This window comes from Ochotona curzoniae, unplaced genomic scaffold (genome assembly GCF_017591425.1).
Source record: "Ochotona curzoniae isolate NIBS_2020 unplaced genomic scaffold, NIBS_Ocur_1.0 contig_3255, whole genome shotgun sequence".
Taxonomy (NCBI): Eukaryota; Metazoa; Chordata; class Mammalia; order Lagomorpha; family Ochotonidae; genus Ochotona; species Ochotona curzoniae.
In genome coordinates, this window is record NW_024465777.1 from 5,474,260 (window position 1) to 5,502,176 (window position 27,917).

The 27,917-nt window shown below is 45.2% G+C and overlaps 1 protein-coding gene across 3 annotated transcripts; it reads left to right on the plus strand.

Moving 5' to 3' along the window:
• The first annotated feature begins 100 nt into the window (after positions 1 to 100).
• On the plus strand, positions 101 to 27,767 carry FAM76A (family with sequence similarity 76 member A). Of its 3 annotated transcripts, XM_040979678.1 has the most exons (9): positions 101 to 301; positions 1,532 to 1,596; positions 3,093 to 3,147; positions 3,806 to 3,958; positions 7,468 to 7,625; positions 12,730 to 12,816; positions 20,363 to 20,498; positions 24,278 to 24,379; positions 25,540 to 27,767. In XM_040979678.1, exons 1-9 carry the CDS (start codon positions 221 to 223, stop codon positions 25,624 to 25,626), a joined length of 924 nt encoding a protein of 307 aa, XP_040835612.1. In that variant the 5' UTR covers positions 101 to 220; the 3' UTR covers positions 25,627 to 27,767. The 3 variants fall into 3 exon arrangements, with proteins under 3 accessions (XP_040835612.1, XP_040835613.1, XP_040835614.1); XM_040979679.1 differs by lacking the exon at positions 12,730 to 12,816; XM_040979680.1 differs by lacking the exons at positions 3,806 to 3,958; positions 12,730 to 12,816.
• Positions 27,768 to 27,917: the final 150 nt, after the last annotated feature.

Genomic DNA, 27,917 nt, shown 5'->3' on the forward strand with positions numbered 1-27,917 from the left:
GCCCCTTCCTGCTTGATCGACGCCCACCTGAACCAGTGAACGGGTGCCTGGCGCTGTCTCGCCCGCCCCGGTCCTGCCCGGCCTGCCGGCCCGCTCCCACCCTCCCGCCTGCCGCAACCCCTGCCTGACGCCGCCGCCGCCGCCGTCAGGTTGTGCCTCAGACTGTCAGATAAAGCGGCGGGCCTGGCCGGCGGGGCGGGGAGCACGGCCCAGGCCGGACATGGCGGCTCTCTACGCCTGCACCAAGTGCCACCAGCGCTTCCCCTTCGAGGCGCTGTCTCAGGGGCAGCAGCTGTGCAAGGTGCGCGGGCTGGGGCGGCGGCCGGGAATTGGGGACGCTGGAGGCACGGCCGGGAGCTCCTGGTGATGTGGCGACGCCTGGCGGGGTTCCCCCTCGGGCAGCGTGTGGTAGGCTCCCCTAGATGAGGAGCCACACCCGCTCCGATTGCGGGGCCGGCGGGGCAGTGGCGGGCAGTCCCGGGCCTTGTCCAGGCCCCCCACGGCCGGCGTGTCCGGCTGCTTAGCAACCACCGGGAATTGTTCGCCGCCCTGGTGTGGTCGGGGGAGGGGACCTCGCATCATTCCCTTGCCATACTCTCACCCACTGCGTGGGGACTCCCTTTGGGCTCTGCCTTTCTTGTGGCCGTGGGCTCTCCGATGGTGGGCTGAGAGGACCCGCTCTTGCGCCACCTCAACTCCGGAATAGGGAGCTGCCCGGGACGAGCTTGTCAGGCTCCTGTCCAGTGCTTGGTAACTGGTCTCAGATCTGGAGATGACCAGGCTTTATTCAGAAAAAAAAAAAAAAGGAGGAAAGATAAGCCCCGCAATTGAGTGCAGGAGGGCGACTTTTCAGCCTCCAGTTGGTGACCTTCGCTCTGCGTCCTAACCAGCTTCTAATCATTTTCTATCCCTGAAAGTCCCGCTAATTTATTGTTGTGATTGTTGTTGTTTTACCCTAGTTTGCTTATTGAAGTACATACCGGTGGTTTTAGACAAGTCACACCAAGCTGGCAGAAAAGGGAATTTGAGATATTCCCAGTTAATCCTGAGTTTGTGTCTCTGGTTTGAATATAGCTCCTAATTCTTCCCCTTTTGCCACAGGTGGCTGTGACTTGTTTTTGCCACTTTGATTTACCATGTCTGAGAAAATGCAAATGTGTCTGTGGTCGTCGAGAGGTCTTGGATAAATAACCCTGCATTTAATCCAGCGTTTTGATTTCAGAAATAAACCTGCCCAAAGTCGCAGGATGGTGGACTAACATTCACAGCCTCTTGTTCCCAGTTTGGGGCTTATTTCTCTGTTTGTTTTACAATTTATGACTAATTCCATATACACTCTTGCTTACCTCCCACATCAGCAGCCGGGCAGTGATGCAGATACTACAGAGGAGGAAAAGAAGGCCCAGAAAGTTTGCAGTGACTCACTCAAGCGTAGTGATTGTGCTAGGAATAGTACCTGGGGCTTCTGCTTCCTGCTCAGGGTGTTCTCCGGGCTGGGCGGTGGCTCACAGCTCTCCTCCTGTCATTTCAGGAATGTCGGATTGCCCACCCCGTGGTGAAATGTACCTACTGCAGGACTGAGTACCAGCAAGAGAGGTAGGGTCTTTGTCCACTACCATGATGTACAGTTCCTGTGCAGATCTGAAATCAGTGACAGTCTCCGTGTAGATACTGCAGTGCCCGGTCGAGATGTACGGAATGGCCCATAGCCTATGAGTCTGGGTATTTTCTAGGTGTGATCTGTTGGTGCTTGTAATTTTGAAGTTACTGATTTTTTGGACCCCCCTGGTTGTTTTATGGTGGGGTTCTGGTCTTCTTGACACTAACAAAGCCATCATCCCACAGCCATAGACTGGGGTCGCACTGTCTGGTATGTGTATTGTAGACATTGAAGACTCATTATTGGAAAGTCAGATATACAGAGAGGAGGAGAGACAGAGAGCAAGATCTTCCATCCAATGATTCACTCCCCAAGTGGCCGCAACAGCTGGAGCTGAGCCAGTCTGGAGCCTGGAGCTTCTTCCGGGTTTCCCACACAGGTGCAGGGTCCCAAGGCTTTGGGCTGTCCTTAACTGCTTTCCCAGGCCACAAGCAGGAAGCTGGATGGGAAGCATGGCTGCCCGGGATTAGAATCGGTGCTCATATGGGATCCTGACACGTCCAAGGACTTTAACTGCTACACTACTGCACCGGGCCCAATATGTTTTATTTTGGTCAGTGCTTAACTCTTAGAGAAGTTGGAAATATTAATAAATATTGGGTCATGGCATCTCCTCATGTCTGGAAGTTTCACATACTTTTACTGATGGAGGGGAGTGAGGGAAGCAGGAGGTGTGGGACTGGACTGGATAGAACCTCTGAATTTGTATCCAAGCACACATCCTTCAACCCTCACCTCTAATTTCTCAACTCTTCATTTTTTTTTAAGATTTATTTTTATTACAAAGTCAGATATACACAGAGGAGGAGAGACAGAGAGCAAGATCTTCCATCCAATGATTCACTCCCCAAGTGACCGCAACGGCCAGTGCTGTGCCGATCCAAAGCCAGCCAAGAGCTTCCTCCAGGTCTCCCACGTGGGTGCAGGAACACAAGGCTTTGGGCCGTCCACGACTGCCTTCCCAGGCCACAAGCAGGGAGCTGGATGGGAAGTGGAGCTGCCAGGATTAGAAGCAGCGTCCATATGGGATCCTGGCATGTTCAAGGCGAGGACTTTAGCCACTAGGCCATGCCACCAGGCCCTCAACTCTTGATTTGATTTGGGAATTCTTTCTAGTCCTGCTAGTCCATTTTAGTCCAACATGATACTGCAAGTCTTCTCCATGTCTGTTTTATTTTATTTATGAATCGTTGCAGTTGTCTGAAGTAACTAGTTCTTCATTTTTAACCAAAACCATGTTTTATTTGAGACACTACAATTGGAAGCCGCATTATCATCTAAAACTTTACTGGATAGGTCCTTAGGCTTGAGTTAGCTTGGTGTGCTGATTGTATCCCACCTTGGGCCTTAGCAGTGAGCAAACTCCTGGGACTTAAGGAGCAATCGTTTTCAGATGTTCTAAGAAAACCTGTGTCTCTTTCTCCTTTAACAGTAAAACCAATACAATATGCAAGAAATGCGCTCAAAACGTGCAGTTGTATGGAACGGTAGGTAGGATTTTTCTAAACCTCACAATGAGTATTTGGGTCTGTTAAAATCGTCACAATTGTAGGACTAGTTTTGTTATGATAGTTAATAATACTGTTATCTAACTAAGCTGATAGACTTATGGTTAGGAGTTCATTGGCGCTGAGGCTCATGAGTGTGATTTCCATAGAGAAGCCTCAATGACCACATGGAAAAGGGGGAAAGACGAGTCCTCAGACTGTATTTGGTGACAGTTGACTGCTGAATGGGTTGAGTGACTTTTTTTCTTCACGTTACAGTTCGGGATACTGAGCCCTTCTCCCAAAATGTTTATACATAGATGTGTTTATACCATGGTAACAACAAAGAAGCTGTCCCAGAAACTTGGGAGCACTTAATGATTTGCTTTACACATTTCTGATAGTCTCAGCATACATCCTAATGGGATTTTGTTTCTATTCACTTGCTTGTTTTAAAATCAGTAGTTCTATGTAGAAAATTGCTTTATGTAGTGTTAAGACTTGGTCTTCATTTGATCAATACAAAAGCAAATTTGTGAAGTTGGCAGTGCATTTTTTTGCCGTGATTAATGGATTACATAGTAGGAACTATTGCTCAAAAAAATGAGGTAGTATTTTATGATATACTGACTTGGCCCCCTTTTTTTTCCTCCTTTAGCCCAAACCATGTCAGTATTGCAACATCATCGCTGCGTTTATTGGCAATAAATGCCAACGCTGTACGAATTCAGAGAAGAAGTATGGACCACCATATTCCTGTGAGCAGTGCAAGCAGCAATGTGCATTTGACAGGAAAGATGATAGAAAAAAGGTAAATATCTCTGTATTCTCATTATTCTCATTTTCTTTCAGAAAAATTAAGATGAACCAATTATGGTAAGAACAAGGTGAGAGTTCTCTGTTTCTTTCCTGGTTCTGTTGCAGAAGATTGTTCAAACTTTGTTTCCTTCCTTTGTCAAATGTGGAGCATTGAATTTGAACAGTTCATGAGAATTTGAATTACAGAGAGCTGTGTCCCACCGGAGTGAAGCAGGGGCTGGAAAATGCTGCAGAACTCTGTAAAAGGAGAGACTGACCTACACAGGATGGAGTGGGTTGCTGGTTTTATTATCTGGCTCTTTAAATGTTTGTGTTGATGTTTAAGGATCATAAGAACCTAGGAGGAAGCTGCATGGTGCTGGGTTGGTAGATTAAGGCGCTTTAGAGTTTCATCCTGCATGAAACCTTCCAGCAGGTTCCAGGCGCACTTTGAATCAGATGCGTGCCCTCCCAGACCCTCAAGGCCTGCCCCTGGCTCTCAGCCTCTCTCGTGTGCCTTGTTGTTGCAGCCCTGCTGTGAGCCCGCAGCCTTTTAGCTGTGCTGGGCTCCGACCCACCCTTGTGCCGGTTGGCCTTTGATCTGACATGCTTCTCTGTTGTCTAACTGGTTCTTCATGTTGGTTCTCAGTCAGAAGCCATCTCATCACAGATCATTGGCTAATTTTCAGTCCCCCTGTCATGTCACCCTATTTGATTTCCATTTAGTACCCATTGTGGAAAATTGTTATTTGCTCACAAGTCTGTCCATCCACATGGGCTCTGTGCCCAGCTTGTTCTCTACTATATTTTAGTAGCCTGGCACATAGAAGGTGCTCAATAAATATTTGTAGACTGAAGTATTATAGTTCAGAAGCTGTTCAACGGACTGAGATGCTTTTGAGGGTGCTTAGGCACTCAAGGACAGACCCTGGCTAGCCAAATTCATTCATTTACAACAGAAGGCTGTAACTTTCCCATGGCCGGAAGACTCCTGCTGGCACAGTTAGATACCTCTTCCCTGAGGCAAAGAGAATGAAGACGCAGCATCCATGATCAGGAGGCAACCGTCTTGGCTGACCACAAGGACCTGTCACCCTGCAGGTCCACATCCTGATCCCCTGCTGGGACAGGTGGAGAAAGCTAGGCTGGTTACTTCTGCTCTTAGGCATCAGCTTCCTACTTCCCAAAGGCATTAACAGCAGCTACTTCACAAGGACAGGAAGAGATCTCACTGAGAAAGATCTTGACGTTTCTGCTTTCCTAAAACAGTTCTGTGACCTGCGTCATTGTTAATTGAGGAGTAAATTGATTTATTCATCTAATTACACTGAGATTTTGTAAGTTTCTGCTTTATGAACTTTACTCTTATTTTTATGAATTTTAATCTTGTTCAGAGTTCATTGACTAGGAGAAGGCCAAACTTGAGGATGTAAGAGTGGGCGCTGTGGATTCAGTGCATGAGTGGAAATCCTGTTTCTGTCACTTACTAGCTGTGTGGTTTGGGGTGAGTTAACTGCTCACAGTGCTTCAGTTTCATCACCTATAACAGAAATGACCAGACCTTAGCATTGTTACACTGGTTGTTAACGTGTAAAGCTGTTAGAATAGAGCCTGGAAAGCCCTGCGCAGCGGCCTATCAGCTAAAGTCTTCGCCTTGAACATGCCAGGATCCCATATGGGCACCAGTTCTAATCCCGGCAGCTCCACTTCCCATCCAGCTCCCTGCTTGTGGCCTGGGAAGGCAGTCGTGGACGGCCCAAAGCCTTGGGACCCTGCACCCGCATGGGAGACCCGGAAGAAGCTCCTGGCTTCAGATTGGCACAGCACTGGCCATTGTAGTCACTTGGGGAGTGAGTCATTGGATGGGAGATCTTCCTCTCTGTCTCTCCTCCTCTCTGTATATCTGACTTTGTAATAAAAATAAAATAACTCTCAAAAAAAAAAAAAAAGAATAGAGCCTGGTACACGATAGCCACACAATCAGATTACCTAGGATTATTTGTTTCTAATAGTTTTTTTTATTTTAATTTATTTTCTTTTTTATTGGAGAGGCAGATTTACAGAGAGAAGGAGAGACAGAAAGATCTTCCACTGGTTTACTCCTTAACAGCCCACAATAGCCAAAGCCAAGCTGATCCATAGCCAGGAACCAGGAGCTTCTTCTGGATCTTCCTTACTGGTACAAGTGCATAAGGTTCATCTTCTACTGCTTTCCCAGGTCATAACCAGGGAGCTGGATGGAAAGTAGAGCAGCTGGGATAAGAACCAGCACCCAAGTGGGATCTGGTACTTATAAGGGGAAGATTTACTAATTGAGCCATTGCACCAGGCTGGATAGTTCATTAAAAAAAAAAATTATCTTTATTGGAAAAGCAGATTTTACAGAGCAGGAGAGACAGAAGTCTTTCATCTGCTGGTTCTCTCCAAATGACCACAGCAGCCAGAGCTGATCTGATCTGAAGCCAGGAGCCAGGAACCAAATCTCCCACGTGGCTATGGGTCCCAAGGACTTGGGACATCCTCTGCTGCCCTTCCAGGTCATAAGCAGAGAGCAGGGTTGGATATGGAGCAGCTGGGACTCAAACTCACGACCGTATGGTATTGCCGATTCTGCAGGCAGAGGATTAGCTTATTATGCCACTCTGTCACCCCCTTATGACTTTTGGCTCTACTTCCTGCTAATGCAGGCCCTGGGAGGCAGCCTCAGGGTCAGGCGATTGAGTGTCTGGCACCCATTTGGGAGGTCCTGGCTTTGTTTTTAGACCCTCCCCAGATCTGGTCATTGTGGGCATTTGGGGAATGAAATAGTAGGTCAGAGCTAGTGCACTGCTCCTTTTCTGTCTGCCTTTCAAATAAATAAAAATGAGCAACAAAAAACGAAAGGATTGGGGAGGTGTTGTCCAAAGAATACAGAGTTTCGATTAGCCAGGAATAGAAAGGTTTAGAGATCTATTACAGCATGGTGACTATAGCTCATAACAGTGTATACTGTGTTCTTGAATATTGCTAAGATAGTAGATGTCAAGTGTTCTCAACTAGAAAGAATAAAGTAAGTATATGAGGCAATACGCCTGTTAGCTTGATTCGGTCATTCTATCTTGTATACCTATTTCAAAACTTCAGTTGTACGTGATAAATATATATAATTTTTTGTCAGTTTAAAAAAAGAGAGAGACTGTATTCCATCTTTTGTCTTCTCCCTGTTGAGTTTTCCTTAATGAGCACCATGGAGATATATTTGTGTCTTTTACAATTCTTCTGGGAACATCACTGATCTGTTTGCTAAGCTGATAAAAAACAAAACGAAAAGATGCGTGAAATTAGCAGCTGATATGTAAGGGAACTTTTCCATTCCTGGCACTGTTGAGTGCCTCCCATGTATTGTCACTGAATCCTTGCCACAGTCTCTCACAGCTCTAGGAGACATCCCAGAGTTCCTTGCCCCCACTTGCCCACATGCTTGGTCTGTCCCACGCTCACTCAGCCTCATCTCAGCCTCACCTTGGCCTTCTGGTCTTGCAGGTTGATGGCAAATTGCTGTGCTGGCTGTGTACGCTGTCATACAAACGTGTCCTGCAGAAGACCAAGGAGCAGAGGAAGCACCTGAGCAGCTCTTCCCGGGCCAGCCACCAGGAAAAGGAGCAGTACAGTCGCCTGAGTGGCAGTGGCCATTACAACAGGTAACAGTGAGGTGCTGGAGGCAGGTGTGACGCTGCAGGCAGCCGGGAAAGCACCACCTCGCGTGCATCTTCCCATTGTCTCCGGCTACTAGCCGGCTGGAAGGTTCTTATGCATTGTGTTTTATAATTCACGTATCTTCGAAATCAAAGAGGTTTCCATAAGGGGTCAGGATTTCCTGTCTTCATGTTATGTTTAAAATGTTTCTGGAGCTTACTCTGTCTTACAGGGTTCTTACGCTTGGAGTGCTTAGCTCCTTGGGAGAGTAGACATTTCACTTGCTGAGGAATGCACCTTTATTTATTTTTTTAAATTATTTTAAGATTTTTTTTTATTAAAGATTTTTATTTTTATTACAAAGTCGGTTATACAGAGAGGAGAAGAGACAGAGAGGAAGATCTTCCGTCCAATGATTCACTCCCCAAGTGACTGCAACGGCCGGTGCTGCACTGATCCAAAGCTGGGATCCAGGAGCAAGCGGGTGCAGGGTTCCAAGTCTTTGGGCCGTCCACGACTGCCTTCCCAGGCCACAAGCAGGGAGCTGGATGGGAAGTGGAGCTGCCAGGATTAGAACTGGTGCCCATATGGGATCCAGGCATGTTCAAGGCGAGGACTTTAGCTGCTAGGCCATGCCACTGGGCCCGAGATTTATTTATTTTTATGGGAAAGGCAGATTTACAGGGAGAAGGAGAAACAGAGAAAGGTCCTCCATCCTCTGGTTTATTCCCCAGGTGGCCACAAAGGGTGGAGCTGAGCTGATCTGGAGCCAGGAGCTTCTGAGTCCTCCACATGGGTGCAAGTGTCCAAGGCTTTGGGTCATCCTCTGCTGCTTTCCCAGGCCATAAACAGGGAGCTGGATGGGAAGGGGAGCAACCAGGACATGAACCAGCACTCATAGAGGATGCTGGCACTTGCAGGGGGATGATTAGCCAGTTTAAGTCATTGCATGGGCTTTTATTTTTAATTTCTTTTTATTTGAAAAGCGGAGAGACAGATATCTTTTCTCAACTAGTTCACTCCCCAAACACAGGAGCCTAGAAGTAAATCTGAGTTTCCCGCATGGGTGGCAAGGCCCCATGTACTTGAACCATCATCGTGTGCCTCCCAGGGTATACGTTAGCAGGAAGCTAGGTCAAAAGTGGAATTTCTGGGACTAAAGCCAGGCACTCTGACTTAGGATACGTGCATCCTAGGCACTGTCTTAACTGCTGTAACAAATGCCTGCCCTAGCATGAAGCTTTTTATTTTACATATATATATATATATGTATATATATATATATATTTATATATATATATATTTGAAAGGCACAGCTACAGACAGGAGAGAAAATTTTCCATCTGCTGGTTCGTTTTCTAAATGGCCACTTTTTCCAGGGCTGGGCCAGGCTGAAGCCAGGAGTGTTTTGTAGGTCTTTGATATGGGTGCAGGGATCCAAACACTTTGGTCATCTTCCATTGCTTTCCCAGACATGTTAGCAGGCAACTGTAAATGGGCAATTGGGACTTGAACTCAAGCCCAAAATGGGATGCTGATGCCTTTGATGGTGGCTTCATTTGCCGTGTCACAGTACTGGCCCCATCATGTAGCTTTTTTTTTTTTTTTTTTTTTAAGATTTATTTATTCTTATTGGAAATTCAGATATACAGAGAGGAGGAGAGATAGAGAAGATCTTCCATCTGTTAATTCACTCCTTAAGAGGCCACAATGTCTGGAGCTGAGCCAAACCGGAGCCAGGAGCCAGGAGCTTCTTCCAATTCTCCCAAACAGGCACAGGGTTCCAAGGCTTTGAGCTGTTCTCTACTGTTCTCCCAGGCCACAAGCAGAGAGCTCGAAGGAGAAGTGGGACTGCCAGGACATGTACTGGCGCCCATTTGGAATTCTGGTACATGCAAGGTGAGGACTTTAGCCATTAGGCTACCATGCCAAGGCCCAGCATACAGCTTTTTAAATGCTGGGAGATTGATCAATGTTTGCAATTTGCCCTGGTAGAATCCAGTTAAAATGCCCCCCTTTTTTCCTTGCTTACTTCAGTGGCTGAATCCTTGCTTTGCAATCACTGGAATCCTACATGGACACTTTTTCATGTTCTGGCTGCTCCACTTTGCATCCAGCTCCCTGCTTGTGGCCTGGGAAAGCAGTCAAGGACAGTCCAAAGCCTTGGGACCCTGCACCCATGTGGGGGACCCAAAGGAAGCTCCAGGCTCCTGATTTCATGTAGATTTAGCTCTGGCCATTGCGGCCACTTGTGGAATGGACCAGTGGATGGAAGATATTTCTCTCTGCCTCTCCTTCTCTCTATAAATCTACCTTTCCAATAAAAATAAATCTTAAAGAAGAGAGAGCGAGCATTCTAGCTTTGGATTGAATCCCATCTTTGCCAACTTCTCTGTGGGGATTTTGGGAAAATTTGTTCATTATAACATGAGGGAAGTAATAGTATTATTCCATGAGGTTGTAATAAAGCTAAATTATATGGTATGTGCTTACAGGGTACATGCATCCATTTTAGTGATTATTTTTGTTATTACCATTAAGAGTGTTCCTTCAGCAGACAGGCCGGGGCTCTGCTGGGAAGGCAGAGAGGAATATAGCATTCCCACTGCTTCCTGAAAGTGTGCAGTCTGGGAGGAATGAGCTGCAGTCCAATCTTGGCAGAGTCCTGCAAGAGGCAGGTGGTGGAACATGTTGGGAGGAAGGCCTGAGAGGCTGTGGTGATTAGTTGCCGTGGGACTCAAGGAATGCAGGCTTGGAGGGGAGCTGGTAGGCAGCTGGCCCGCAGGGTGAGCGGGAAACAACAGCTAGGGGTTGGGCAGAGCCTCCCGAGGCTGCAGGAATGGCCTTTTGAGAGTATGGGGTCACACGGAGCCCTGGAAAACAGCCTTCTCCCACTGCTGCGAGCTAGGGAAAGGGGGGCCTGCAGACCTGAGAAGAAGTGGGACTTTGATCCTGGCGTTTAGTGGGAAGCCATTGAAGGAAATATAAATGGGCCTGGAAGCCAAATATGTTTAAAAGAAACAAGGATTTTTACTAGTAGGGAGAATGTGTGGGAGGATGAAGGCACTGCTGTTTGGTAGAATCTAGATAAGAGATGTTAAAAGAAGACTCTGTCCTGAAGATTGAATAGGCAGATTTAGGAAGATCGTTTAGATAACTTTTTTTTCAAGATTTATTTATTTTTATTACAAAGTCAGATATACAGAGAGGAGGAGAGACAGAGAGGAAGATCTTCCTTCCGCTGGTTCCATCCGCTGTTTCATTTCCCAATTGGCTGCAACGGCCAGAGCTGAGCTGATCTGAAACCAGGAGCCAGGAGCTTCTTCCAGGTCTCCCACGTGGGTGCAGGTTCCAAGGCTTTGGGCTGTCCTCGACTGCTTTCCCAGGCCACAAGCAGGGAACGGGATGGGAAGTGGAGCTGCTGGGATTAGAACTGGCACCCATATGGAATCCCATCGCATTCAAGGTGAGGACTTTAGCCACTAGGCCACCACACTGGGCCTCCTATAGTTTAGATAATTTGATGAGCAAATATGTGAGTAGCAACTGACTGAGGTTTCTTTTGTTTTTATTTTCCTAAACAGATAAATCCTTTACTGATAATACAGAAAGGGAATTTTGGTTTCATAAAGCTGAGTTTGAAACCCCAAGAATTTATAGAAACTTAGCTTAGAAGTCAGAAGACAAGTTTGGACATGGACATTTGATATCATATAAGAGTCCTTGGGAGTAGAAATTATCTTATAATGCAGATTTCTCTGGGTCCTCTGCAGGCGAATTCAGGAGAGTCTAGTGTATAGTCAGGGCTTCACATTGAAAACATCCCAGGAGCCGTCATTTCCAACCACTGTTGCAGGGAAGTGTTAAAGCCATGCACTTGGACCATTCAAAAGTGATGTGGGGCTGAGAACAGAGCTCTAGATGCATTCGCAATTTAAGATGTGAGCAGAGAGGTGGGAAGCAGGATAATGGCCAAGAGAGGAGAAAGTTTTAAGAAGGGTAGAGCGTCCGTGGTATCACGTGCTCCAGAGAGATGCAGTAAAGGAATATGAAGAGTCCTCTGGGCTTGGGGACTGGACATGCATCCCTGTGAAAGGGTTACATACCAGATCTTGGGCTTCTGCTTTTGGTTTCAGGACCAATTTTAAGTGAAACTGATTTTTTTTTCTTCTAAGATTTATTTGAAATAGTTAAGAGAGAAGAGGGAGAGACAGAGAGACATGTTGATTCACTCAGATGGCTACCATATCCAGAGCTGGGCCAGACCAAAGCCAAGAGCCTGGAGCTCCATCCGGGTCTCCCATGTGGGTGGCAGAGGCCCAAACATTGGACCATCTTCCAGTGTTTCTCCCAGGCTATAAGTGGGAATAGATTGGAAGTGGAGCAATCAGGACCAGCACCCATAGGGGATGCCAGCGTTTAGGCGGTGGCTTCACAAACGTTAGCCCCCAAAATTGACTTTAGTGCCACTGTAAGACTTAGATACCTGTAGACTCACAGAAGAACTGGGCAAAGAGTTAAATTCTGTGGACCTGGTTTCTAGTCCCTGCTTACTACTAACCAGCTGTATGTCTTTGAGTATGTTAGATAGCCCTAATGAGCTCAGTTTCTTTTTTTTTTTTTTTTTTGTTTCCATATTGTTTCCTTCATGTTTAAAGGAGGGTATTAAGGGAGAAGGCCCACCCAATTTCCCACCCTCCCCAGGTCCCGGATGTAGGGTATGCTCCGAGGTTCTTGCAATGAGCTCAGTTTCTACAGAGCAGAAATAGTAACTTTTCTGTATACCTCATGGAATTGTAAAATGCCTACAAGACAGCGTAAAAGTACTCTTTAAGCTGCAAGGTGATACTTTTTATTGAAGTTTTATACACTCTTTTTGTGGTTATTAAAAAAGCAGGTAATATTAAGGGCAGGAATGCTTTTAATCATAGGGCAACTAGCCACCCATGTTTCTAGAACCAACAAAATCAGCACCTTGGTAGATTTTAATAATGGGCCCTTGCATGGAAGGCCTGCTCTCTTAACTTGATCCATTTGACAGACTTTCGTTGTGATGTGTTATTAATCTTTGTTTTCTAATGTGTGTCTCTCTATTTTTGCCATTAAAAGCCAGAAAACACTTTCTACATCTTCAATTCAAAATGAAATCCCAAAGAAAAAATCCAAGTTTGAGTCAATCACAACTAATGGAGACAGGTGAGCCAGTTGGAATATGTGTGCGCACGCATCTGAAATGCAGTTTCTTGAAACAGGAATACATTGTAGGATGTGCCTTGGAGCTAATCTGTGGCTGTCAGTGAACCTTGTAGGGGTGTTCCATGAGCCACTTGAGAGCTTAGAAAGAAGCAGTAGTTCTTCTGAGTTCATAAATCTCATCTTATCATTATAAGACCTTGTAACTGGACCTAAGTGCTGTGGAATTCTACATCTCACTTAGTGACTCCCCCCATGACTCCTAGAAAGTCAGGAGATGCATTTATGTTTCATTGGAAGTCAATCAGATGAGATTTGTATCCACTGCTTTCCTCTCTGGCTCAGTAATGCTTTGTCTCAGGAGCTGCTCAGTCCTGGTCCTCAGAGGGTCCCCTGGGTTGGAGTCTTGGGCCCAGCCAGTTGCCTAGTCCTCAACGCCTGGACGTGCCGCAGGGAGACCACCTGACACACTGTCCTAAAACCCTTGCAGTCATCTCCATTCTGAAAACTTCTGTTTGTAATCCCCACTGCCGGCCAAGTGCAGGTATGGGGGCAGAGCAGCCTACAGGCTCCCCAGGGCCCAAATTAGTTTATTCAGGGGAATACAAAGCATCTGAGAGATTTATTCTTTCTCATTGCATTTTTCATTAATTTTATTTTGGAGTCTACCTTTTTACAACTAGATTCATTGCTTATGTCTTAAATTTAAGCTTCTGGATATGCTTGATTTCTATTACATTGGGCAAGGGACCATCTGAGGATCATCTTTCTGGTCAACTTTGTTTTTCCTCTGAACAGTTAGTGTAAAGAAAGTAGACCTGTACACTGTTCCTCTATGCCAGGTATGTGACCCTGTAAAAATGGCTTCACAGGTGCCTGAGTTATAATATAGCACGCTAAGCTGCTACTTACAGTGCCAGCATCCCGTATGGGTGCTGGTTCAAGTCCTGGCTGCTCCACATCTGATCGAGCTCCCTGCCAGTGTGCTTGGGAAAGTAGTGGAGGATGGCCTAAGTGTTTGGACCCCTTCTCCCATGTGGGCAACCTGAAAGAAGCTCCTGGCTTCAGACAGGCCCAGTTCCAACCATTTTGGCCAGTTAGAGAGTAAACTAGATGATGAAAGACTTTTCTCTGTGTATCTTTACCTTGCAATTAAATCTTTAAAGACAGGGAAAAAAACAAAAACAAAAGCACAAGCCAATCCCCGCCCCCCCCCAAAAAAACCAAAAAATCCAAACTGCTTCACAGAATGAATTTTTTTGAGTGCTCTGTAAAATGAAATTTATGCCTTTATTATTTAATTTTAAAGATTAAAAAATGTCTTTATTTAATTGAATGAGTTAGGGAAAAAGAGAGGCAGAGGCAGATCTTCATTCACTAGTTCACTCCCCAGATGGCAACAATGATTAGGGCTGGGCCAGATCAAGACCAAGAGCTGCGAGCTTCATCCAGGACTCCCACTTGGGTGGCAGGGATCCAAATACTTGGACCATCTTCCCCTGCTTTTCCCAGATCATTAGAGAGCTGGATCAGAAGTGGAACAGCTGGAACATGAGCTGGCACCCATATGGGATGCCAGCATCACAAGCAGTAGCTATACTTTCTGTGCCACAATGCTGATATATGATTTATGACAGTGTATACTTAAGATTTATTTTTGTATTTGTAAGGCAGAGTAAATGAGGGAGAGGGAGATTTTCGGTTTGCTGACTTCTTCCCCACATGGCTACTCCAAATGGCCTCAGTCAGGCCAAATTCAGATGTTAGGAAACTCCATTCTATTCTCTCCTATGCGGGGCTGGGGCCCGAGTTCTTGGGCTATCTTCCACTTTCCCAGGCACATTGGCAGGGAGCTGGATTGGAAGTGAAGGAGTCCAGATTCAGCGAGCACCTCAGGTGGGGGCTTTGGGGCTAGTGTGATGGCTCAACTGCGTAATCCTCCACCTGCAAGCGCTGACATCCCATATGGACACCAGCTCATATCTTGGCTGCTCTATTTCCCATCTGGCTCTCTGTTTATGGCCTGGGAAAGCAGAGGATGGTCAAGGGCCTTGGGATCCTGTACCCATGTGGGAGACCTAGAAGAAGCTCTTCACTCCTGACTTCAGATCAACTCAGCTCTGGCCATTGAAGCCATTTAGAGAGTGACTCAGGGGATGAAAGATCTTTCTCTCTGTCTTTCCTTCTCTCTGTAAATCTGCCTATGCAGCAAAAATAAATAAATCTAGAAAAGAAAGAAAAACACAGATGGAGGCTTTTCGTGCTGCGCCGCAGTGCCAGCCCGACCTGTGCCCTGTGCCTAGAGAGTCATCATCTGTGTTGGTGCTTGTCTGATGAACCGGTTCTCTAAAGTCAACCTTCTATTAGATTGTTACATTTATTATTATCATATATAGATTATTATTATCATAAACAAAATTTTCAGATGCCACTAGTGTTTTGTTTTTTGTTTTTTGTTTTGTTTTGTTTTCTATTGCCATAGATACATCAAGCTAAAACCTCAAGCTTTCTATTGAGACTTTTTTCTCATATCTGGTCCCTTGCAGCGACTGCTTTCCTCTGATTCTTCACTTACACATGTGCTCTTGCATGATGCCCTCTGAGAAGACTTAGAAAGATCATTTCCCTTTATCATTTCCTTAAAATGACATAATTTCTAAAAGTACCTTTTTAAAAAAAATTCATTTGTTCTTTGAAAGCAGAATGACAGAGAAATAATGATGGAGGTAGAAGCGGGTAGGAGAGAATCTTCCATCTGCTGGTTCATTGCCCAAATGGCTACAATGGACAGGGCTGGGTCAGGCCCAAGCCAGGAACCAGGAGCTTCTCTGGATCTCCCATGTGGATGATAGGAGCCCCAAGTGTTTGGGCCATCTCCTGGTACTTTCCTAGACACATTAGCAAGAGCTGGATAAAAAATGGAGCAACTGAGAAATGAAGTGGCACCCATAAGGGATGCCAGCATTGCAAGTAATGGCTTTGACCAGCAAAGCACAATGGCCCGAAAGTAATTTACTCTTAAGATTTGAAAATTTTTCTGCTATCACAAAAATTATTCTCATATATTTATGTGTTCCATTTGAATGTTGCACATTGCTAATCTTAACATTCTATTATTTGCATTTCTTTCAAAATTATTCATAGAACATTTTGCTCTTTTGTACATTTTTTAGTTCCTTTTGAAAAAGATTCTGATAATGTCTTGTTTTCTTTTGACAGATTTTCAATGTTATACAAACTAAAATCCTTTTTACTATGCGTGGGTTTCAAATTAATTCTTGTACCAAGTCTAATCAGTATTATTTCTGAAATACCTATTGCTGGAGTTTCTTCACAGTTTTTTTTTTTTTTTTTTTTTTAAGATTTAGTTGCAAAATTACAGAGAAATCTTCCATCTGCTGGTTCATTTGCCCGATAGCCACAGTGGCCAGAGCTGGGCCAGGCTGAAGCCTGGAGCCTCCTCTGAGTCTCCCACATAGGCCAACAGGAACCCAAGCACTTGGACCATCCTCCGTTGCTCTTCCCAGGCCATTAGCAGGAAGCAGGATTGGAAGTAGAGCAGACATGAACCAGCACACCATTTGGGATGCCGGTGACACAGGCCCTGCTGTACCTCAACGCTGGCCCCCTGTCTTACAGTTTTTAGTTAATCTACTTTGCTCTCCTCACTGTAAAAAGATTCAAATCTTTTTAAAATTTATGTTCTTATTCTTTACTTTTTATTCTCCATGTCTTACACAGTTGCTCCCAACAGTTTTCTTTCCCTTGTCCTTTCTGAACCACATTCTTCTCTCTTGTTTAAGACATACTTGAGGTGCTGTACTGTGCTGTAGAAGGTCAAACTGCTGCTTGTAATGCCACTGTCCGTTATGGATTCTGGTTCATATATAACTGCCTCCAGCCTTGGCCTGCCAGGCTCTGACCATTGCAGTCATTAAAGGAGTGAATCAGCATATGAGTGATCTCTCTCTGTAACTCCGAGTTTTGAATAAATTAAGCTTTTTAACTTTTAAAAATATTTATTTATTTTTATTTGAAAGGTGAAGTTACAGAGAAAGAGAAGGATATCTTTCATCTGCTGGTTCACTCCCCAAATGACCACAATGGCCAGAGCTGAACTGATCCAAAGCCAGCAGCTTTATCCAGGTCTCCCATGTAGGTGCAGGAGCCCAAGCACCTGGACCATCCTCCACTGCCTTCCTAGGTGTTTAGTAGGAAGCTAGATCAGAAATAGAGCAGCTAGGTCTTGAATTGGTATCTAACTGGGATGCCAGAACTGCAGGTGGAGGCTTATTCTACTGTGCTACAATCCAGTCCCTGGTAAGTAAGTTTAAAGGAAGAAAAAAAAAGCATATTTGATTGTTTTCCCACCTCTTATTCTTTGCCTGTTAATCTTTTATATCTTGCAGGCTGTGTTTTCTTAGCTTTCTCTAATGGTTTAGTACATATAAGCCTTCCTCTCACTATTTCCTGATTCTTTTTGTTAATTTTTTTTTTAAAAAGATTTACTTATTTCCATTGGAAAGGCAGATCCACAGAGAGGAGAGACAGAAAGATTCCCTGTCTGCTGGTTCAGTCCCCAAGTGGCCGCAGTGGCCGGAGCCAAGTTGATCTGAAGCCAGTAGATTCTTCTGAATCTCACATGTGGGTGCAGGGTCCCAAGGCTTTGGAACCATCCTTTGCTGCTTTCCTTGGTCACAATCTGGGAACTGGAAGGAAAGTGGAGCAGCCAGGATAAGAACCAGTGCTTATTTGGGATCCCAGTAAGTACAAGGCAAGGATTTAACTCCTAAGCCACTGTGTTGGACCTGAACAAACACTTTTAATTTGAGGAAAATATGAATGAATTTCTAGCTTTCTTCTCTTAGGGAAAATTTATTTCCATTGGAAAGGCAGATCTACAGAGAGAAGGAGATGCAGAAAGATCCTCTGCCCATTGATTCATCCCCAAGTGGCTGAAATGGCCGGAGTTGAGCTGATCCGAAGCCAGGAGCTTCTGTCAGGTTTCCCACATGGGTGCAGAGTCCCAAGGCTCTGGACCATCCTTGACTGCTTTCCCAGGCCACAAGCAGAGAGCTGGATGAGAAGTGGAGCTGCCGGGATTTGAACTTGTACCCATATGGGATCCTGGTGCGTGCAAAGCGAGGATTTAGTCACTAAGCCACTGTGCCAGGTCCAAACACACATTTTTTAATTAAAGAAAACCTGAGTGAATTTGTAGCTTTCCTATCAGGGAAATGCAGCACTGACTGTTAGTGCTGTCTGTCTGTCATCCTGTAGGCGTAAAAAAGGCACTTTGACAGTGGGTGACCCAGCAGGTACACCTTGTGGTTTATAATTTCTAAAGGACATCCTGCTGCTTGTGGCTTGATTTAATTTTGCTTTTGAAATGTGCCTAAATAGTACTTAATTTGGCCCACCCAGCATTTTCTAAGAAGGCAGTTTTGGTTCAACCCAAGGAAAGCTTATAGGAAGTTGCCTGGAGTGGTAGTGAGTTCCCTGTCACTGGAAGTATTTGGAAAGAACCTGGCTCTTCTACCATACTAATCATTTTTTTTTTCTCATTGCAAGCTGTCGATACTGACCCAGAAGTTAGAAAGATGGAGAGGTCAGGCCCTAACCAAAGCTGGACATGACTGGTTTTGCCAACAGTGCGTTGAATGGTCAGAACAGGTGGGAGTTACCAAAGCACTGTTTGTAGGCTTAGTAATGGGATTTTTGGTTTTGTTTTGTTTTTTAGTTCTGAGTTTCTTTCTTTCTTTCTTTCTTTCTTTCTTTCTTTCTTTCTTTCTTTCTTTCTTTCTTTCTTTCTTTCTTTTAAGATTTATTTATTTTTATTGGAAAGGCAGATATACAGAGAGAAGGAGAGACAGAGAGCAAGATCCTCCATCTGATGATTCACCCCCCAAGTGACCGCAACGGCTGGTGCTGCGCCAATCTGAAGCCAGGAGCCAGGAACTTCCTCCAGGTCTCCCACACGGGTGGGCTGTCCTCGACTGCTTTCCCAGGCCACAAGCAGGGAGCTGGATGGGAAGTGGAGCTGCCGGGATTAGAACCAGTGCCCATATGGGATCCTAGTGCACTCAAGGCGAAGACTTTAGCTGATAGGCCACTGCACTGGGCCCCAGTTCTGAGTTTCAGTAGACTCCATTAGGTTGAGGGAAAAACCGGCCTTTGGTGGGTTTTGAAGCAGGAGTAAGACATCAGATCTGAAATGTTAAGGTCCTTCCAACACTCTGCTGTGTACCACCTTGTACTGTTTTGCATTTTTTTTTTTTTTTGCTGGCCCATTGTTCTGCGCATTTGTCAGTAGTGAGAGCATTGATTCATTCTTCCTTTGACATTTATCTCACATGCTTCATGTAGCCTGGGGTGAAGCAGGAAGCGTTCTACCAGTGGACTGTATCTTCCACTTTTAACATAGAAGCATGTGACTTGGTAACTGAGGAACTGTGTCTAGTAATTAGACCTGCTGTTCAGAATCCTTCCCAAGTGAGAACTGCTGGTTATTAGATGTGGTATGAGATACAGGAATGAACCTACCAAGAAGGGAAGCCAAGTAGTAGCTGCATTGACGGAGGGAGCTGGAGCTGTGTTCCAGTGTCCGCTTAGGAGAAAGGGTGAGACTGATGTTTTACTTTGAAGACTGTTCTGGGGAAGGAAGGAACTTCCTCTGGGAGGTCTGTGCAGAAGGGTATGACCCAGCCTTCTTGGTGGTGACCCTTTTCATTTTGGGGCTCCCAGGCTCCTCTGAATAGCTGGTAATGGCTAAGGATTTGTGTTCTGAAAACTACCTGTGGTGTGTATAGATAGGGTTGTGAATATGACCTTGGGAGTCCCTAGATCTCCTGATACTGGCCCTGGTCCAGAGACTATTGGACACAGAAGCCAGCTGGCATGTGGACAAAATGGAGCACTCTGCTTGTTGCTCCTGGGAGGAAAACCTGTTGAAGACCCGAGGGCAGGCAGTGTGGCTCTGGAGTCTGCCGTTTCCTTGTTCCTTTTCTTAACTGTCACAGCATTCTGGTGTTGGAACTGACAGTCACCAGGCCACTTATCACATAGGGGAAGCTGACTTCCTTCCATTACCTTCATCATTCTCAGAAAGGACCTACCCCCAAGACCACAGTGTGGCAGCTTCCCTGCAGGTGCACCATGTCACAGTGCTCTGGGGCCCCGAGTAGAGCTCTGTGGGATGTGCTCCATGGGGAGCAAGTAGAGAGGTGCATGGGCTTGGGACTGAGAAGCCATCCTGACTCCAGGAGCTTTCATGAACCTGAAACCATACCCTTGCTCTTAGGGTACGACATTCAGTCCTGAATAGGAGGGAAGAAGACAATGCAGGAAGTTGCTCGGTTGTGGCTTTGGTTGGTGTGGTTATGAGCACCTCACCTGGTGTACAGAGCAGTGTGCTTGATGCTGGTCATTCTCACTGAATGAGCTCCTCTGACCGAGGAGCAGGGCTAGCTTAGGATGTGCCTAGAGGTGGAGAGAAGTTTATTTGACCAAACTGATTTTTTTTTCTTTTTCCATTCATGTTTCTGCTCAGCTTTTCTCCAGACCTGGCTTTGGATTCCCCAGGCACTGACCACTTTGTCATCATTGCCCAGCTGAAGGAAGAGGTGGCTACTCTGAAGAAGATGTTGCATCAGAAGGATCAAATGATTTTAGAGAAAGAAAAGAAGGTATGGTTTAGTTTATGCCTCTTAGACCAGGGTGATGCAAGAGTTAGACTTGTTGTATGAGTCAGTTTTTTGTTACTACAATGAAATGCCAGACAAGCCATTTATGAAGGAAAGAAAGGTTTGTTTAGCTCGATTTTCAAGGTACCAGTTCAAAATTGGGTAACCCCATTGTCTGTTGACAGTGATGCTTTAGCAGAGCAAGAAGCTGGGCCCCACTGGCTTTTATAAGCACACTTCAGGTGAGAACTGTTTTCTGAGAGAACACACCCCCAGTAAGCTAAGAACCTTCCTCTAGACTCGCCTCCTAAATACTGTCATTGGATAAGTTTATGCCCTCTTAGTAACTTTCAGCTTATGGCTCAACTATATGAGCTTTGGAGGCAAGCCATCTTATGTCATGGAAGTGGTACAGGACATGATGTTTGTGGTATATTCACCATTGATGCTTTGAGAAAGATTCCATAGTGAAAGATCCCATGTCCTGAAAAGAGGCTAGCTGTACCATGTGGGTACAGATGTCCAAGGACCTGGGTCACCCCCCCCACCCCCCCACTGCTTTCTCGACTCCATTATCATGGAGTTTGATTGTAAATGGAGCGGCTGGTACTCAAAACTGATGCCCATATTGGATGCTGTTGGAGGCTTAACTGTCCAAGATGCCAGCCCCTGTCTTATATTTCTCATATCTTCAGAATAGGAACAGTTGGGCCCAGCATGGTAGCCTAGAGGCTACCTTACATTTGCCGGGATCCCATATGGCGCTGGTGCAAGTTCCCCAAGGCTTTGGGTCATTCTCTACCACCTTTCCAGGCCACAAGCAGGGAGCTGGATGGGAAGTGGGGCCACCTGGACCAGAACCAGCACCCACATGAGATCCCAGTGTGTGCAAGGTGAGGACCCCAGCCACTAGGCTACCATGCTGGGTCCATAACTCTGTTTTTTCCTGAGAATACATGTTGTCTTATGGCAAGTTCTTTATACTATGATTCATTCTGAATGGCTGATAAAGACATTCACAGTGTTAAAATTTTATTTTAAAAGTTTTATTTCTTTTACTTGAAAGTAAGAATAAAGAGAGGGAGAGACAGAAAAATCTGTCTGCTACAGCACTCCCAAAATGATTACAGTGATCAAAGCTGGGCCAGTCCAAAGCTGGGAGCCAGTAGCTTCTTCTGGGTCTCCCATGTGGGTTCAGGGGCCCAGTTGGACTATCTGCTGCCTTCCCAGGTCTTTAGCAGAAAGCCAAATGGGAAGTGGAACAGCCAGGACTTGAATCAGTGTGTTAATTCCATGCACCAGCTGCTGTGTCAAATTCTTTAGATGTTTGCTTTATTTGTTTGTTTGTTTGTTTGTTTGAAGATTTACTTAGACTACAATGAAAGGGATGGAGGGCCCGGCACAGTAACCTAGCAGGTAAAGTCCTTGCCTTGCACACACCAGTATCCCATACAGAAGTTGGTTCTAATCCCAGCGGCCCCACTTTCCAATCACTTCCCTTCTCGTGGTCTGGGAAAGCAGCCGAGAACTGCCCAAAGCCTTGGGACCCTGCACCCGCGAGGGAGACCCAGAAGAAGCTCCTGGCTTTGGATCGGCTCAGCGCTAGCTGTTGCAGCCGCTTGGGGAGTAAACCAGCAGACGGAAGATCTTCCTTTCTGTCTCTCCTCCTCTCTGTATATCTGATTTTCTGATAAAAATAAAATAAGTCTTTAAAAAAAATAAAGGATGGAAAGCCAGAGATCTTCGACCTGCTGGGTCACTTTTCAGATGGCCATAACAGCCAGGGCCAGGCCAAGTTGAAGCCAGGAGCCAAGTTCTCCTGGTCCCCCACATGGGTGCAGGTCTCAAGCATGTGGGCCATCTTCTGCTGCTTTTCCCAGGCTGTTATCAGAGAGCTGGATCAAAAGGGGAGCAGTTAGTACATAAACTGGCATCTATGTGGGATGCAGGTGTTGCAGGTGGCAGCTCTATCCATTATGTCTCAAAGCCACCCCTACCTTTCTCCCAACCCCAGCAACCTGAGTGTTTGGGTTTTTTTTAAGATTTATTTTTTATTTTTTATCAGAAAGTCAGATATACAGAGAGGAGGAGAGACAGAGAGGAAGATCTTCCATCCAGTGATTCACTCCCCAAGCAACCGCAATGGTCAGAGTTGAGCCGATCTGAAGTCAGGAGCCAGGAGTTCCTCTGGGTCTCCCAAGCAGGTGCAGGGTCCCAAGGCTTTGGGCTGTCCTCGACCACCTTCCCAGGGCACAAGCAGGGAGCTGGATGGGAAGTGGGGCTACCTAGACCAGAACCAGTGCCCACATGGGATCCCAGTGTGTGCAAGGCAAGGAGCCCAGCAGTAGACTACCAGGCTGGGTCCAACCTGGGTCTTTTTGATTTGACTATTCTTTGTACTGTGCTGTGCTTTCCTCCTGCCTGAAAGTAGAGAGTCATGGAAGGGAGCAGTCACTGTCAGTTGAGGGTAGACCCAGTCATATTCCCGTTATGAGTGACACAGAAAAGAATTTTCACCAAATAAAGATAAAATGAATACTTGCTTCTACTGCTTTAGAGATTTAGGGCTTAAAAAAAAAAAGCATAAACAAATAGTTGAGTGTTTCTCAGGCCCTTGGAGCTCAAAGTCACTGCTTGGCTTAGAACACAAGCTCTTCCTCATCTGTTTTGCTATCTTCAGCCTCAACTGCTACTCTCTCCACCTTCATCAGGCGCTAGAATGACCCCTCAGTTATTGGTACTCCTCTCTCTGTGTGCCCATGTCCGCTGTGCTTGGATGTCCTGCTTCTCTCCTGATGTCCTTCAAGACTCGACTTGCACATCATCTCGGGGATAGAGGTGTCCCTTCTGCTCCTTGAATAGTGAAGTCAACACAAGGGGATCTTGGGCTTGAAATCTCATTCTGTCACTTGCTGACTCAATGATCTTGGCCATGGGACCTAACTTCTAAGCCGCAGCTTTCCCATCTATAAAAAGGGAGCACCAGTCCCGTCAGCTTACCCTACTGAATATACTCATCAGTCCTTCTGGAATGTGGTAAAAGTTCATGTTGGGCAGCCTCTGTTACTTTCATGGCTTCTCTCAGATCATCACTTTATGGTCATTGTTTTATTTGGAGGTGATTATTTGGAGATGTTGGAATGTAGTAAATACATGAAATCTTTAAAAAAAAAACATTGGATTTTACTAGTGGCATGTATCAAAAATGTTAGTTTGACTGAACTTGAACTGTGGACACGCAATAAGGTAGAGGAATCCACCATGGGGGGGGGGGAGAATTGGGGGGGAAAGGGGGAAATTCCAGTAAAAAAAAAGCTGTATCACATAATGCAACGTAATAAATTGGAAAAAAAAAATGTTAGTTTGTGGGATCATTTAGCTCTCTGATAGATACTCATTTAGGATACTCATTAGGATAGAAGTCATTTAGGACGTATCTTTATTTGAAAGTCATCAAGACAAAGAAAGCTTTTCTATACAGGGATTTGTTCTTCAAATGCTTGTAACAGCCCATAGTGGGCCAAGCTAGAGTCAAGAACTTGGTCAGAGTCTCCCACGTGGGTTGCAGGGACCCAAGTCTTTGAACCATTGTCTGCTGCCTCCCTAGGTCGTGTATTAGCAGGAAGCTGGATCAGAAGTGGAGTAACTAAGGTTGGAACCAGGCACTAATATGAGATGCAGGTGTCTCTAGCAATGGTTTAACAGCTGGACCACTCACCCACCACTGGAATGCATTTTGTTGCACAAAAGTTTGTTCTGATCACTCTGTCTTTTTTCTTCAGATTACAGAGTTAAAGGCTGATTTTCAGTACCAGGAATCTCAGATGAGAGCTAAAATGAACCAGATGGAGAAAACCCACAAAGAAGTTACAGAACAATTGCAGGTGACCTGCTTCTATTATATAATGACTGCGGTTTGCTTAGCTGCTTGCGGGGGTGGGGGATGTTTGTTTAAGATTTATTGAGAGGCTGGCATTGTGGTATACTAGATTAGGCTTTAATCTGCAGTGCCACTGTCTCTTATGGGTGTCTGTTTGAATTCCACCTGCTTCACCTCCAATCCAGCTTCCCTGAGAATGCACCTGGGAAAGCGGAAGAGGCTGGCCCAAATGCTTGGGCTCCTCCACCTAAGTGAGAGACCTGGAGGAAGCTCCTGACTCCTAGCTTCAGCCTGGCCCAGCCCCAGCCATTGCAGCCATTTGGTAGTGAACCCGTGAATGGAAGATTTCTCTCTCCCTCCCCCTTTCCTCCTTTCTCTGTAACTCTGCCTTTCAAATAAATCAAAATAAATAAAAATTTATAGAGTGGGTGAGATCTTGCATCTGCTGGTTCACTCTCTAGATGCCTACATACAACAGCCAGGAGCCGGGAACTCCATCGAGTGTCCTGTGTGGTTGGCGGAAACCCAAATGCTGCTGGGCCATCTCAGGGCATGCATTAGTGTGGAGCAAGATCAGAAGAAGGAGGTAGCCAGGATTTGATCCCAGGCACTCCAGTACAGGATACAGACATCCAAAGGGTTGGCTTAACCCTTGCCACCTCAGCATTCACTCCTATACAATTGTTTTTTTTTTTTTTAAGTGCCTCTTAGATTTCTTTTATTCTCAAAATATCGGCAAGTTACAATTTCTTTTTAGATGTCACTTGCTGTTCTTCTCTTGTATGCTGATCTTTTCTCCTTAAAAACAAAGGAAATAACAAATGTGTTTTTTGGTTTTTGAATAAGCCAGATGTGATTCCAGGTGTATTCATTATAAATTCTGTGTGTCATGCCCACGAAGGTACTTCCTGGTTTGTTTTAAATGTGTGAAGTCTCCTTTTGTAACAGTGAATCCCAAGACTAAGGGAGGCCAGTTGACCTCCAGCAGAGTTTTTCCTGAACCAAATACCAAATCCTGGAGTTTGTTGTTTTTCATTTCTGGAATTGGTCCCCTCTCCCTGATTCCCTACATTGCATCTGCCTCTATATTTACCTACTTTTCGAACTTCTCCTGTTCTGCTAAAGGATTTGCTTGTGTTGATTTTGTTTTTTTTTTTTTTTTAGGCCAAAAACCGAGAGCTCCTGAAGCAAGCAGCTGCCTTGTCCAAGAGTAAGAAATCCGAGAAGTCTGGAGCCATCACGTCACCGTGAAAGACCGCAAGGGGACACTCCAGCGGCAGCAAATGGGAGTCAGTCGTCATGGGTTGGAGTTGGAGACCTGGCTGTTCTCTGGGAATTGCAAGCTTTCTTAAGAAATCTCTATTTTATTACAGTTATCCTTCTTTGTGTGAATGCCATGGGCTGAATGGAAACACCTGTGTTGTGACTGCATGGGTGAGTGCTTGGGCTTTGAAACTCTAACTCTCTCTCTCTCTCTCTCTCTCTCTCTCTCTCTCTCTCTGCCCCATCCCCTGGTCCCTCCCACCTGCTTCTCTCTCTTCCAGTTTCTCTACCCTGTACCTCTCCTCTGTTCTCTATCAATACTTCTCTCTGTTCTGTGGTGGTCACTGCTCAGTGTTATGTGCAGAATGATTGTTCTGTCCATCACTGCATCCTGCCATTCCCGTGAGCAATTAGTTTGGTGTTAATTATGTATCACTGCCACCTTCAGACTTCGTACAATGGAAGAGGCTTTCTCTCAAAAAAAAAAAAAAAAAAGAAAGAAAAAGTGCTTCAGGGTATATATTCTTGGGTTTTTTTCCAGGTATATTATGTATGAACTTTGTACTATGTATAGCCAGAGTTTTATTTATTTTTTAAAACAAACTTTTTCTTGAAAAACAAAGGAGTAATGGTATAGCCTCGTTGGTTCTTCTTGTAAAAGCACCATCTCTTGGAAACACACACACACAACAGTCCTGTTCTCAAGCTTTTAGTAAGAAGCAGATCTTCTGTTGTCCCCTTGGAGTCTCTGAAAACTGCTAAGGTGAAACAACTCAACGCAGGCGTGTGGAGCTAAGTGCCTTGGGGAGGGTTTCTCGGGAGAGACCTGAGGGAGGGAGCCGAGGTGGGAGAGTCTGTCCTTTGGAGGAAGGGCAGAGCAGAGCTCGTCCAGGTTGTACTGGACACGTCCCTCCCCACCTCTTTCCTGCTTGTTTCGTATGATTGAGTTTAAATTCTCACACTGCCACTTGTTTTTAAGAGTACTTTTACTTCTTGTATCAATTACATATTAGGTTGTTGGGCAGGCTTTTTGTTTTTGTTTGTTTGTTTTTTTACACATGAATAAATCCAACATCAGCTAACATGTGAACTGTAAGAGCATTTCTGCTCAGGAAATGGACTCTGCATCTGCTTGGAAGAAATGCTGTCGCCGTACCTTATCCCCACTTCTGCTCACCCAGCCCAGCCCATACACTCCTTGCTTTCAATGGAAAAAAGAGGGAAAATGGACTCAGCCAGAGGAGTGTGTGCCTGGTCTTCCCCTTAGCGTCCAGGAAGGGGGATGGGTCTGCACTTGGCAGCTGCTCCCTCAGGTCCTCTGCGAGTTAAGGATGGGCTGGCGTGTGCCACGCAGCAGCCAGGCGAGCTACGCTGCAGTCATCTATTGGAGTACCTGAGAGGAAGATGCTGTTGAGACAGCAGGGACAGAAGTACCCTGACACTGGGGCAGTGGCCCTAACTTGCTGGAAGGATCCTAAAGGCAAATGTGCTCTGTGACTTGTGAGCCTCACTCAGCGTTGGACAGAGATGTGGACACAGGTGGCTTCCTTCCAGTGGGAGAACAGTGGACCATGTTGCTTCTCTAGCACCTGGGGGGTGGGGTAGGGTGGGAGGGAGGGGATGCACTTTTACCTTAGGAACAAAGGACAGGTCAGCACTCAATACTTTTGTAACTTTTTGAATGAGACACTTTTAGTTAAAGATCAACTGTCAGATAATATTTTTCAGGTATTTGCATTGACTATGGGGAGAAGATTTGCAAAAATGAGTCATGGTTTTTTGTTTCAATTTTAAAGACTGAAAAACTGTTATGTGATGTATAAACAAGGTAACACGTGTTAAGTTTTATACAGATTCTTTTTCTTAAAAGTCTTGGCATTTAATAAAAAGCAAATCCACACATTTTCTAACTTTCCGTAAATTCCTAAAAGGGAAAAAAGAAACCTCAGTCTTGAAATTTTGATTTTTAAAAATCATGACACTGTTTACCATGAGATTGAGTAGCTAACTTTTTGGTAACACCTTTTGTTTCTTTGTATGTTTGTAATAATGGACATTTTAAAACAGGAATGTTTTGGTTTGTACAGCCTTTGACAAATGCGTGTTAATAAAAATTCATATTGACTCAAGTATCAAGGTGGCTTTTGTTTTCATCTCTCTCTTGCTGGTTCATCAATAGACATTTTCCATTCTCTCCAGCCTAGGAAATAGTTTCTCTTGCTTGTAGAATAAAAAAGTAAACATCTAACTGCTGATAGTTTCACATCTGTCAAAAAAAT

Excerpts from the sequence above, each read along its gene's own strand:
- FAM76A (XM_040979678.1), top strand. The coding sequence starts at position 221 with ATGGCGGCTCTCTACGCCTGCACCAAGTGCCACCAGCGCTTCCCCTTC. Across the intron at positions 1,597-3,092 it reads ACTGAGTACCAGCAAGAGAG|TAAAACCAATACAATATGCA; the intron begins GTAGGGTCTTTG and ends CTCCTTTAACAG. Across the intron at positions 7,626-12,729 it reads GGCAGTGGCCATTACAACAG|CCAGAAAACACTTTCTACAT; the intron begins GTAACAGTGAGG and ends TGCCATTAAAAG.